The sequence below is a fragment of the Pteropus vampyrus genome, unplaced genomic scaffold (assembly GCF_000151845.1).
Source record: "Pteropus vampyrus isolate Shadow unplaced genomic scaffold, Pvam_2.0 Scaffold173, whole genome shotgun sequence".
In the NCBI taxonomy this organism is placed as follows: domain Eukaryota; kingdom Metazoa; phylum Chordata; class Mammalia; order Chiroptera; family Pteropodidae; genus Pteropus; species Pteropus vampyrus.
Genome location: NW_011888954.1, coordinates 3,452,615 through 3,465,864, shown reverse-complemented (window position 1 = coordinate 3,465,864; position 13,250 = coordinate 3,452,615). Strand labels below are relative to the sequence as shown.

At 33.7% G+C, this 13,250-nt stretch overlaps 1 protein-coding gene across 4 annotated transcripts in view; it reads left to right on the top strand.

Annotated features, from left to right (window-relative positions):
- Window positions 1-13,250, top strand: part of MEMO1 (mediator of cell motility 1) — a 93,428-nt gene that overhangs the window by 43,750 nt on the left and 36,428 nt on the right. For all 4 annotated transcript variants that reach the window (XM_023536935.1, XM_011370753.2, XM_023536934.1 and 1 more), the window contains 3 exons: window positions 2,164-2,232; window positions 9,184-9,296; window positions 11,111-11,222. In XM_023536935.1, the coding sequence (XP_023392703.1) occupies window positions 2,166-2,232; window positions 9,184-9,296; window positions 11,111-11,222 (292 nt within the window). In that variant the 5' untranslated portion in view covers window positions 2,164-2,165. The remainder of the gene's footprint in view (window positions 1-2,163; window positions 2,233-9,183; window positions 9,297-11,110; window positions 11,223-13,250) is intronic.

Here is a 13,250-nt window from a genome sequence, read left to right as displayed (position 1 = left end):
TACAACAATTAAGATAATGAACATATTCATTATCCTCAGAAGTTTCCTTGTGCCCTTATGTAATTCCCCTTTCACATTTACTGATATAGTTTCTGTCACTATAGATTAATTTTTATTTTCTAGAGTTATTTAAATGGAATCATAAAGCATGAACTTTTTATTTTGTTGGACTTCTTTTACTCAGCATATTTCTTTCTTTATCTTAACCTTTTTTAGCATAATTATTTTGAGTGTGTCAATAGTTCATTCCTTTCTATTGCTGAAATATTCTATTATATGGATATACCTCAGTTTGTTTATCCATTCACCTTTAGAGGGTCATTGAATTTCCACTTCTTGGCTGTCGCAGGTAAAACTGGGATGAACATTTATGTACAATTCTTTGTGTGGACATAATGCTTTATTTTTTCCTTTTCCTTTTTTTCTTTTTAGAAGTGGAATAGCTTGGGTCATATGGCAGGAATATGTTTAACTTTTTAAGAAATTGCCAAACGGTTTTACAGAGTAGTTGTACTGTTTTACATTTCCACCAGTATAGATTTAGTTTCAGTTCTACATCCTTGCCACACCTAGTATGTCCACTGTTTTTAATTTTAGCTATTCTAGTGGGTGATTAGTGGTAGTTCATTACAGTTTTAATTTGCTTTCCTTAATGACTAAATTTTATTGAGCATTCTTTTGTGTGCTTATTTGCCATCCCCGTGTATCCTTTGATGAAGTATCTGTTCACATCTTTTCCTATTTAAATTTTTAAAAATATTGTGGTAAAATACACATGACATAAAATTTACCATCATAACCATTTGTATAAACAGTTCGGTACAGTGTTAAGTACATTCACATTGTGAAAAACCAATCTTCAGAATTCTTTGTCTTGCAAAAATGGTTACCTGTTTTTTTAAGTATTGGGTTTTGACATTTTTAAATGTATTCAGATATAAATTCTTTGTCAGATAAATGCTTTACAGATATTGTATCTAAGTCTATGTTTTGTCTTTTCAATTTACTGTGCATCTTGAAATTGACCACAGTGGGGAATGATTTATTCCCCATTCATTGGCAAATTGCTACAGGGCTTTATTTTTTGTTCATTTTCTGTATTTAAGAAAGAAATGACAAAGGGTTAATAATGCAAATTCAACTTAAAATTATGTTGTGTCTGTAGCCTTAACATTGTGAATAGCACAAAAAAGTAAGGAAGGAAATATTCTTTCTAGTATTTGAAAACTATGATCAGCAAAGAAATCATTCAAAGTTATTGTTTTTGTCAGTTGCAGCCATCACTTGGCTAGGGATAAGAGTTCAGCTAAAATCAGTGAAAACATTCTGTGACAGTTAGTTGGCTTATGTGGAATTTTCAATAAAGTATTATATGTTTTTTCATTATTTGTAAATTGTGTGGTACATACATAATTCAGTAAAATTTACAATAAGCTTATGTATATATGTGTGTGTGTGTCAGTTTTTTTTTCCTACAGAACCAGTTGTTAAACATTACCAGCATACTCCTGGCCACACACTAATTAGTATTAAGTACTAAGGGAACCGTTTCTAGACTCATGTAACTTGAATGAGTCAAGAAAGAAAAATGAGTTCCGGAAACGGTCATTCTGTAGGTAATTAGTGACCCATTCTAATGCTGAGACCAGAGGATGAAAGAGATGAGTATTGGAGAGAGAAAATGAAAGGCATAATACACAGAAGGCCAAGTCAATTATCTTACTGATAAAGACACAGAGGGAAGTTTGTTGTAGGGTGCTTTTTTTTTTTTGTCTGAGTTGATTTGCTCTTGGTCTTATCATTGTTATATGATATTCTGCTAATGGTATTGAAGAGGAATATTAAAAACTCATACAGTATTAGTGTTACATTAGCAACTTCTGGTGAGCCTTGAATCTCCAAATCTAATCCTTCTTCAGACCAAAAAATTTACAAAATAGTTTTTAAAATTAAAAATTGGAACACAGAACAATTATGTTTCCTATTATTGTCCAGAAGTTGCATTGTTAGTTACATTGCTTTTTAATCTGTACACTCAATTCTGTTATATTTACCATAGTTAACTTTTAAAAATTTTAAATACAATTTTTAAAAAAGTTTTATTTTTCAGAATATCTTGATTTTGAATTTGGTAATTAAGTTTAAAAATATTTTGTTTTGTAGCCATGCAGGATATACGTACTGTGGGTCTTGTGCTGCTCATGCTTACAAACAAGTGGATCCATCTATTACGTAAGTAATATAGTTAGAGACCATTCGTTTGTGGGAAAAGATTGGGAATTATACTGGAGTAATTTGTTTTTCATACTTATTGTTATTATGTACTCTTTCATTAGGAATTTGACTTTTTACAAATTTGATTATAGCTTATTTAGGTTATGAAAGCTTTAATATTGTCTTTCATTATCTGAACATTTAGTTTTTACATTCTCTTTAGTTGGTAAAATGTTTAGTTCTGGAAATGTTAGAAGGTTAATATTATATTGTGATTTATAAGAAATATATTTTGGTCATTTAAGTGATGACCGAAATATATTTCTTATATATATTTGGTCTTAGTTCATAGTTCCTGACTCACAGGTTCCAAAACCCTTGGAATTTCTTAAGGATTGGATGTGACAAAGGTGCCCTCTTATTATAGAGAGGTGTAATGAGGTGACTTTTGGACCCCACCTAAGGATGGAGGCTGGTTGCCAGGACAACCAATCATGCGATTAGAGGGTTGGAATTTTTAGGCCCATTCCTGACCTCTGGGGACTGGAATGGGCCTAGAGGTTGAATCAGTCACCAGCGCCCAATGATTTAATCAACCATGACTACGTAATGAAGCCTCCACAAAGATTGAAAAGGACAGGGTTCAGAGAGCTTTTAGGCTGGTGAACACATGAAGATCTGGGGGAGACTGGCACCCTGGAGAGGGCACGGAAATTACATGCTTTTTCACCGTACCTTTCCCTATGCATCTCTTCCATCTGACCGTCCCTGAGTTATATCCTTTTATAATAAACTAGTGATCTTAGAAATAAAATGTTTGGGTTCTGTGAGCTGCTCTAGCAAATTAATCAAACCCAAGGAAGGGGTCATGGGAGCCCAGGTGACAACCTGGGCTTCAGACTGGCATCTGAAGTGGGGGTTGGGGGAACATTTCTTGTAGGTCTGAATCCTTAACCTGTGGCACCTGACGCTATCTCTAGGTAGACAGTGTCAGAACTGAATTGAATTCTTGGACACCCTGCTTATGTCCAAGAATTGCTTGTTGGAAGTGTGGAGAACACCCCTGCCACCTGTCCCCCCTCCCCCACACGCATGTTGGAATTGGGTACAGGAATACTAACAGTTAAATATTTAGGTTTTTAAATTTTTCTTTGAAAACCTGGAGAGGAGCTCTTTTAAGAAAAATTCAGAGCCCTTTGTTCTCTTTTAGTCATTTTGTAATTTAAAATTCTGTAGTGTACTTGTAAGTTGTGGTTAACGAAAGAAGAATAATTTTTCATTGACAGAATAAAGTACCTGAATTATTTTAGAATCTGATAGTGTATTTCTTACGATATTTGAAGCATGTAAGCGTTTAATAATTCAATGACAGCTTTGAAATTAGCTTTAAAAAATCTTTCTGGCAAATTGAGACTGAGCAGCATACTATTGTCTAAAATGAGAAAATTGTGAACTTTCTAATGCTTAGTATACTACTCTCTAAAATAAGAAACATGAACTTTCAAAGGTTTTTGCTGGAAATAGCCACCTAAATTACTTAATTTGCTGATCACCATTTTATTTTAAATAGTTAATTCACTGTATGTGGACCAGTGTCAGGGTCCAGTCTGTATTGCCAGTCGTACACACACTGTGTGAATAGATGGAATCGATCATCTTAATTTTGTCCTGTGGTGATTGTTAGGTTAGACCTGTACTATAGAGATGAAGGGTAATTAATCAAAAGAAGTAACTCACAGCAGCCATGAGTTTTAAAAAAGATCTCACCCATAGCCTACTCCTTTGCCTTCGAGCAATTTGTTCAGTTTTTTAAAACGAAAAAGCTGCTCTTTTTGTTTTTATATAGTGTGTTTTGTACATTTTGTCATACCTTTGTTGAAAAATATTTTTAGGAAGTTTTCAATAATAAATAAAATAATAATGTTGCCAAATTGATGATATTTTGGTTAGCCCTGCCTCATTTATGATGTTTTGAGGGGTGTCCTTAACAAACGTGTCTTGATATATATTTGATATGCAATCTCAACTAAATTATTTCATGAATAAGAACAAATAGAAATTAGATTGGAAAGATTTTCAGAAGCTTTGACCCTGACTTATAAACCACCAAGATTAGTTTATGTAACAGATTTTTCTAAACCTTTTTCTATTTGGCAGAGTTTTTATTGATGATGTTATATGCTAGAAGGGTACCCCCAAATGAAATTTGGCCTTGGAATACATAGAGAGATACAGAGCAATATAGATAGAAGTGGAAAGCATGTGTTAAATAAGTTGATAGAAAGTGAAAATGGAAAGAAAAAAATAATAATAAAAAGAGAAGAGAGCTAAGGGCTAAGAAGATGATAAAGGAAATCAATAAAAGGAGAGGCAAATGTATAATGATGTAATCAGCTTATTTTTGTACTTAGTATATAATAATTGAATTCTGAATAAATAAATTTGAAGGTCTAAGTGTTAACAATAATAATTGAGTCATAGTTGTATTCTCTTGAAAGTGGCCCTTCTTGAGATTTGCAGGGTGTTCGGAGTCCTTTGAGAAAAAAGAAAGAACATCCTTTTGGGAACTATGAGAAGTATAGAGAAAAAATAACAATCAAAGAAAGAAGGTTAAGTTCTATACCACTATCCTCCATTATTACCTTCCACACTAATTCATTCTCTACACAGTAACTGGGATCATCTTTTGTACTATACTGTCTTGCGTTTTGAAGACATCGTTTACCTTCACATGATTTTTGTAATATCCTTCATGGAACATTTGGAAAATATTTGTTCATTAATTTGTGCAAATCTTTCAAATGTTGATGCTTATCATACAATGTAAAAAAAAAATCACATTTGTTAATATTACCACCAATGTCATCAGAAAAATTTTTCATTATTGGGAAGCTGTTAGTCTCAGTAATAGAAGTCTTGCAAAAGGCAAATTTTCACTTAAAAGCTTTAATGTTTTCTTTAAAGTGGCAGGTTCATTTTGTTCATCTTCTTAGAAAATTTCTGCCGAATACTTAAATCTGTCTGCAGTCATTGTTTGAAGTAAAAAGTCCATTCCATGAAAAATCGTTTAGCTCACAACTCACAATTACACTAATACATTTCCCTGAGACACCCTTCTGTATTGTGGCAGAAATGATCGGTGCATTTATCATCGCAAATTGAATTCATATTTTTATATAGACTATTTTTATAAAACTGTACTCAAAGTTCAAGGTTTAATGAAATTAAGTGAAACCGGCCTTAAAAAGCTTGTTGGATGAAGAATACATGATACTTAGTATATATTGACTCCATTAGCTTGATCGTAGTTCTGATGTGCCATTGGTTTACCCAGCCTCACTTTTGTACCATAAGCGAAGATGTCATCTCAGTGAAAAAGGCACATACCTTCTTTGTATTATTATGAAAATAGTTTTTTTTTTTTTTTAAATTTTGTGGATTCCTTGAAAGAGTTTTGAGGATTCCATAGTCCACACTTTGAGAACTGCTGTGATACAGGGTGATTGGATTTAGAGTGTAGATAAGGTGTTGGGGAAGGCATCTCTGAAGAAATGATTTTTAAGCCAAGCAAAAAGAACAGTAAGTAGCACTTGTGAAAGCTTGTAGGCAAAGCTGTATGTGTCATCAAGTAACTGCAAGAAGACCAGTGTACATAAAGTATTGTGATCAAGGCGAAGAGTAGTACAAGATAGGGCCATTTCATTTGAGACTTTAGACCCAGTGTAAGGATTTTAGATTTTATCCTCTGACCATGAAAAGCCATTGAAAGACTTTTTAAGCAGGGGAGTGATATGATCCAATTTATGTTTCAAAAATAGCACTCTGGCTGTTTAAGAAAATTTTAAAATGATACATTTAGTTAAGTTCTTTTCCATATTTATAGTTGCAAAAGTCTTTTTCTATTACTAAAATTGTAATTAAAAACTGGAACTCAGGGTATACTTAGACAGTAACTTGATTCATATTTTTGCAGGGCAGAAAAAGCACCAAGCAATCTTATATGGGTCCATATGACATTTTATTCTTTAGTTAGAATACCTCCATCTGCCATGGAACACCTTTAAAAAATTACTTGTGTTCCATTATTTAGAAAAAATAGTTGAATATGAGGGCAGAGACTCAGGTAACTTATGTATTGGGTACACAGACAACACTCATCACAGTAAGTAATTCCACAAGTGTGAATTTTCTGGAGATATTATATGTGAACTATACTTCTGAAAGAATGCTTACTGATTTATCCCATTTTTTCATATTAAAGTTTTCTCTTACATGTGTGCCAACAGTGATGATATGCTAATATTTAAAAGTTACTTCTTTAAAAACAAAGTACCTTGCAACTTATCGAAGAGGGGAGAGAAAGTGGCATTGTTTTCAATGCTCGTATTACTCTTTCTCTCCAAAATATTTCTATGGCCTTAGTGTTTATGGGTCTAGCAATCTAGCAAAAAAGAAAAAAGAAAAAAATAGAAAGGAAAATGCCTTATCTTTTATTTACACTACTAATTTTCTTTTTGTTAGCATCCTGCTAACAAAAGACCCATTTTGCGATTACTACTGGTTCAATATACACGTCTTGTCTTCTTCTCTTCAATGATACCTAGCTTTTTTTGGTTTGTTTTTGGGTACATCACTATTAAGGGTTTTATGCTGATGAGACCTAAGCTTCCTTTTCCCTATTATCTCTTTTAACCAGATGTGGAACTTCACTATGTTGCCTTTGGGTGAGTTTCCGCCAAACTGGAAGGATGTGTTGGGCACATGTTTGGCTAATCCAGGATTCAGGGTGCTCTTTCCCCAGCAGTCTTTATCTTTCTAGCTAGGTTGGGTCTGACAAAGAGGCAGGCAAGGTACATACATAGTCAAGTATTAGAGGAGGCAGTTAGACTTCCCAGGCTGACCATGGGTCTTTATTTCTGAAGTAGTGCTCATCTTGTGGTCACTGTGAGAACATTGTTACACTTAACTATAAAATGATCTATACCTTGAGTTTAGATTGATATTTTAAAAGTCATTTCATATTTTAATTATCCTGGATTTCCCAGGAGAGTTCTGATTGTAAATATTCTATCCCTCTCTCTTTTTATAGACATGTATTCTTCAAACATAAAAATATATTTTTTTCATATTTGGTTCTTAGTTCATGTAAATACCTGTCTTTAGACAAGTCACTTCAATACTCAAGAATTTACCATTATGTATGTTCCTCATTAGACTTTAATTTTAAAAATTGTGATATTTATATGCTGTTAAGATAGGAAAACATAGTGTTATCTCTTTTGTTCATTTAGGAATCTATAGATTTTATCTTATTTTTATGAAATGGTTATTGAGTTGATCATAATGATAATGACAGGAAGTGAGTGTTAGCAGCGGGGAGGGGGGCGGGTAGGGGAGGCAGGAAAAGAAGTGTTTCTGACTAGAAATGGCCTGTGAACGAAGTCTTATATGTTTGCTATGTGTAACATCTTGAGGTGATTTTGGGATTCTAAACTGAGAATCGCTTTTTCCTTGTCCACATCTTTCTTATCTCTTACCCTTTCCAAATAACAAGTAACACATTGCAGATAATAGGTTAATTTTCTTAGCTGTAATAGAATTTTTTCACTATATTGCTAAAGCACACATTTCTTGGCCTGCAAGTTTTTAATATGAAAGAACTAGCTCATGTCTCAGTCTTTGTTCATTAATTTAGTAATGAGTAGTACTTAATTTTCTAGGTACATAGCCTATCGTGTATTCTTTTCTCAGAATTTTGGTTCTTTCAGGGTGTGTGTGTGTGTGTGTGTGTGTGTGTGTGTGTGTGTGTGTGTAAGTGTAAATTTCATTTATATGAATCTGGAGAATAGAGGAAATAGATGGTTTGGGAATTTAGATTGTAGAGATGTTTGAACTAAAATGAAAGGAAGTTAATTTTACTCTTGATGTTAAGATAAAAGGATTATAAAGATTTAAGCTACTGTTTAGTCCAGTTTTTTTCTTTAGCCTACAGTGCAAATAACACATAATCAAATTTCTTTGTTTTTGAGAATGCCTGCTTCTTGAATGGGAACAGAGAAAGCTTACACAGAATTCTTCTCAACAAGATGCCTTTTTTCTCTGCCATGGAAGAAATGTGGAAATAGCTTTATCAGAATACTGCTTTGTAATGATATTTTATATGGAATTTTAGAATTTATACTGTTATGCATTTTTATTAAAGTTGTGACAGACCTTAGAAGGTGAGTTTAGACTTTGTTAGAATGTTGAGATTTTATTTAATAGATGAAATGTTTAAAATTCAATTACCGTAGCTATTGAAAACCTTCTGTAAACTAGTGGTTGTGAATACCAAGATGATTTTAAGCATAGCAGGTTGATTTACTGTAGATAGCCAGTAACTGGTATTTCCAGATGTTGAACATGGTTCTTTTTAGTGCCTTCCAACAAAAAGATTGGAGCTAATCATTAGTAGGTATATTAGTTTGCTGGTGTTGCCATAACAATACCACGAACTAAGTGGCTGAAACAACAGAAATTTATTTTCTCGCAGTTCTGGAAACTGGAAGCCTGAGATCAAGGTGCTGGTAGGGTTGGTTTCTCTTGAGATCTCTCTCCTTGGCTTGCAGATAGTTGTCCTCTTGATGTTTTTTCACATGGTCACCTCTCTGTGCATGTGCGCCCGTGGTGTCTCTTCTTCTTATAAGAACATCAGTCATATATGATTCAGTTCTCAACCTCATGGCCTCATTTTAACTTAATCACATCTTTAAAGATTTTTATCTCCAAATTTGGTTACACCCTTAGATACTGGGGGTGAGACTTCAACATATGAATTTCAGGGGAACACAATTTAGCACATAACAGTAGGCAATGAAATCAAGGAAAACAGTACTACATGTAATTTTTTAAAAATTACTTTTTTTTTTGCTTTAATAAGGTTTGTGTAGAAGTGCAATTGTTCTGTGTTTTTTGTTGTATACCTCCTAGCCGGAGAATTTTCATCCTTGGGCCTTCTCATCATGTGCCCCTCTCTCGATGTGCACTTTCCAGTGTGGATATATATAGGACACCTCTGTATGACCTTCGTATTGACCAAAAGAGTAAGTATATAGAAATCTTATAGCTTTTAAACAGCTAAAGGTTTTTCAATAGGAATTCAAAGTTAATTAAAAAACTAAAAATATGAATATCATAAGTACTATCTTAATTTTTAAGATAATATTTGTTTTATATACAAAAAAATAAAAACAAAAAATCTCCCATATGTCTAAAAGACAACCACAGGTTTTCTGCCAGCCACAAAAATTGTTAAATCCCACTAGTTTCCAGACTGTAATGGTTCCATTAACAGCCAGAGAAGTAGCATGTAGTCATTGTACCATGGGACAAGAAAGTAGTACCTACCACAGTTTGATGAAAAGTTTTGGGCATGTTAGTCTACCTCTCTATATATCAGTCACTTTCCTCACAGTAGATAGATAATGGTGATAATGCCTTATTTCCTATCAAATGATTTTTAAGGGAAAAAAATGAGACCATAGTTGTGAAACTCTGAAAGAAGGGTGCTACGTAAATCTTGTGTATTTTATTTTTAAAATATCTATTATTTTGATTTATTTTTTGGTAAGCTTTTAGAAATCACATTTTTTATTTATTTGGGTCTCATATATTGAATGTGTAAAATAAAACCTTTGACTTGAAATAATACTTTTTGGAGATTGGGAGACGATAATTTAAAAAAATACAGAGTAATATAGAGAATAATGTTACACATATTCATGTACTCATCATCTACAATTGACTCAAAATTTTCCCCTCATCTGAACTCAATTTACATTCTCAAAAGTAACCACTTTTATGAGCTTGATGTGTATCCTTCCAGTTCATCAAATTATATTTTAAGTATGTTGAGCACTTACTGTTCCAAGAAGTTTTGCAAAAAATACTTTCATACAGTGGAAGAAGCCATTTACAAAGGAAATGATCATCTTTATTTTTTAGGCATAAATATTCATAATTTGGGTTAAGTATCATAGAGTATTAGTAATTTGTTATTAAACTGTGTCTTATTAATGAAGCTGAAGTATTACTAGTATTATTCCCTGGGATGGTTTTAAGGGACACACTTTATTTTTCAAAGCTATTGGAGCATTCAGAAAATCTTGGTTTTGGATAGCCTGCCAATGAAGGAATGGAAGATTTTTAATTGGGTATAATTTTGTAGAAAAAAAGTCATAGCACATTTGTAGTTCTTTCCTTGATATTGGTAAGCACATTTCTTTGATGTAGTTATAAAAATGTTGGTTCTGTTCTAGGATAAGACAGAAATACTCATATCTTTTTTTACATTAAATTTCATCGTTGTACAATATCACACTTTAGGTACAATTCATCATAAGGGTCTGAATTACTAGATCATTTTAATGTAATTTATAGCATGGTACTGTGGTGAATTTGTCTTCTGGTTTATCCCACAAGCTTTATTTTTAATTTTGAGAAAAATAGCATTCTTAGTGGGAATTTTCTGTTCTTATTATGCAGGAACCTGAGATGTGAAATGATCATCCTATACATTTCATTAAAAAACAAAACAAAACTGAAAAACTATATTAATCTCATGAGTAAGGACACCAGTAGTTTTTCCGTATTTCAGTAGGAGTTCTAATCAACTGTGCCCTAATACAGCTATGTAATATAAAAATGTTATGGTATTATATGTATTATTGTTTTGTCTGGTATGTAAGAAGCTTATTTTTTCTTTTTTAAAAATAGAAATAGGAAAAAAATGAAGGAAAATATTAATGTGGTGCTTGTCTTTTGCCAAAGCATGTAGTTTTGTGTTACTGGGTAGAGTCTCATAGGATAAAGATATACATTAATATGTTTGTTTTACTATATTTTGAAATCTCTTTAGTTTACGGAGAACTATGGAAGACAGGAATGTTTGAACGCATGTCTCTGCAGACAGATGAAGATGAACACAGTATTGAAATGCATTTGCCTTATACAGCTAAAGCCATGGAAAGGTATATTGATTAATATAAGAAATCCCAGAGAAATCATAGATAATAATTTCTTTGGAATTATTTTAACTAGGGTAAGCTAATCATTAGTGTAAGGAGATTAAAAATTTTTATTTGAAATGAGATAAAAATTTGGGGTTGGATTTTCTTAATGTGGGTTGAAGTTGGTTTTGAGTAGTTTGCTTGTGAAGGCTGAACGTGGGAATTGACATGGTTGTTTTATTAGGTGGAAATTTTTAAAAAAAACCCACTCGTGTGTGTGTTTGTGTGTATCGATTTGCCTGTTATTTTATTCATTCGACACTTACTTAGCAATTACATTCTCTTATGGTATGGCGCTGTAAGTAAGTAATAATAATATCTTAGATTTGGGTGTAACTTTGGAGGTCATTTATTTTAGCTTTACACAAAGTACATGAATCTCTTTTATAATATGCTTGATAGATTAGTGAGTAACAAATTGCTGCAAAACTTATCGGCCTAAAATCACAACTATTTTGTTGCTTACAAGTTTTGGGTCAGGATTTTGGGCAGGGCGTGCCTTACTCTGGTATACAAGATGTTCACCGAGGTGGTTCACATGGGGCTAGAAGAGCAACATGGCTTTAGAGCTGGTCTTTAGTTGAGACACCTCATTTGTTCTTTAAATGGCCTGTTTATTCATCTAACAGGGCTTTTCTCTCTTCTTGGCCTCTTTCTAGAAGGATAGCCTAGATTTCCTTACACGATGATTCAGGGTAGCAAAAGGACAAAACAGAAATTTCTTGACCTGTGAAGGCCTAGGCCTGAAACTACGTAGGATCATTTTCACTGTATTCTGTTTTTTAAAGCAGAACACAATATTAGCCAAAATTTAAGTGAAGGAGAAATAGGTTCTGCCTCTTGATGGGAGGAGTAGCATGTGTATACAGGAATAGGAGGAATTGTTGGCAGCCGTCTTTGCAGATAGACTATCACAGTTCTTCCTCTGGTGGACAATTCACCTCTTTTCAACATGCAGTGTGTACACTCCTAAGATGCCCAGAAATCTCAGGTTCAAAGTTCATTATTTTATGATATGCATTAGCTTGAGATGTGGATGAAGCAGTTCCTTGGGTACAGTGCCTCTTTGGATACCCATTAACCAAGAAGACAAATTATACTCCCCTTCCTGTAGACACTCAATATATAGTTTTGAGACAGGGACAGCTAAGCACAGAGGATGCTCTGATGGAGAGTGAAAGAATGGGAAGCATAAAGCAGTCTTTGGTCCAAAGCAATTTTGATGTAACCAGGGAATCGAGAACATTCTTAATTATGGCTTAGTTCTGTCTTCTGGTGGTGGCTTTCATAATTCATTATTTTTCTCAGCTCTTGGCTGTGTCCTTCAGGCTCTTGGCTCTACTCCCTGAAATGGTCCTTGTTTGTACCTGAGTAGCAGTTTCACTCTGCTTCATGTATGTGACAGGCCTCTTTTCATTTGGAACAGTATTTTTCCTCCCCCCAAACTAATAGAATTCCATTAAACACTTGGTGGGTTTTCTGTATATCCGATTATAAGGGCATTCTATTAGACAAAAGTCACATTCATATTTTTTTCTGAGACAGGACTCTCTCTACTTTGGATCCCAAGTTAGGGTCCTCTAAGTTTATTAGAAGCCTGTTTGCCTACCTGAGAGAATATGCAAGCACTGTCTTATGTCTTTCTGAGGCCTTAACAAAGGATCCTACAGATGCATTTTTGGCGGGATGATTGTGAGCCCATGGTTTACTGGTAGCACTCTGCATTTGGTCTTTGCCCTCATGCTGTTTCTTTGACAGTATTTTGCTATCAGTAGAGGCTAGTTATAAGAATCGGTTATTTTCCAACCAAACAACTCCTGGTTAGAAATACAGTTGACCCTTGAACAACATGGGAGTTCGGATTGCCGACCTCCTGGACAGTTGAAAATCCACATATAACTTTGGACTCCCCCCACCAGATTTAGCCACTGATAGCCTACCGTTGACCAGAAGCCTTACCGATAACATAAAGTCAATTAACACATATTT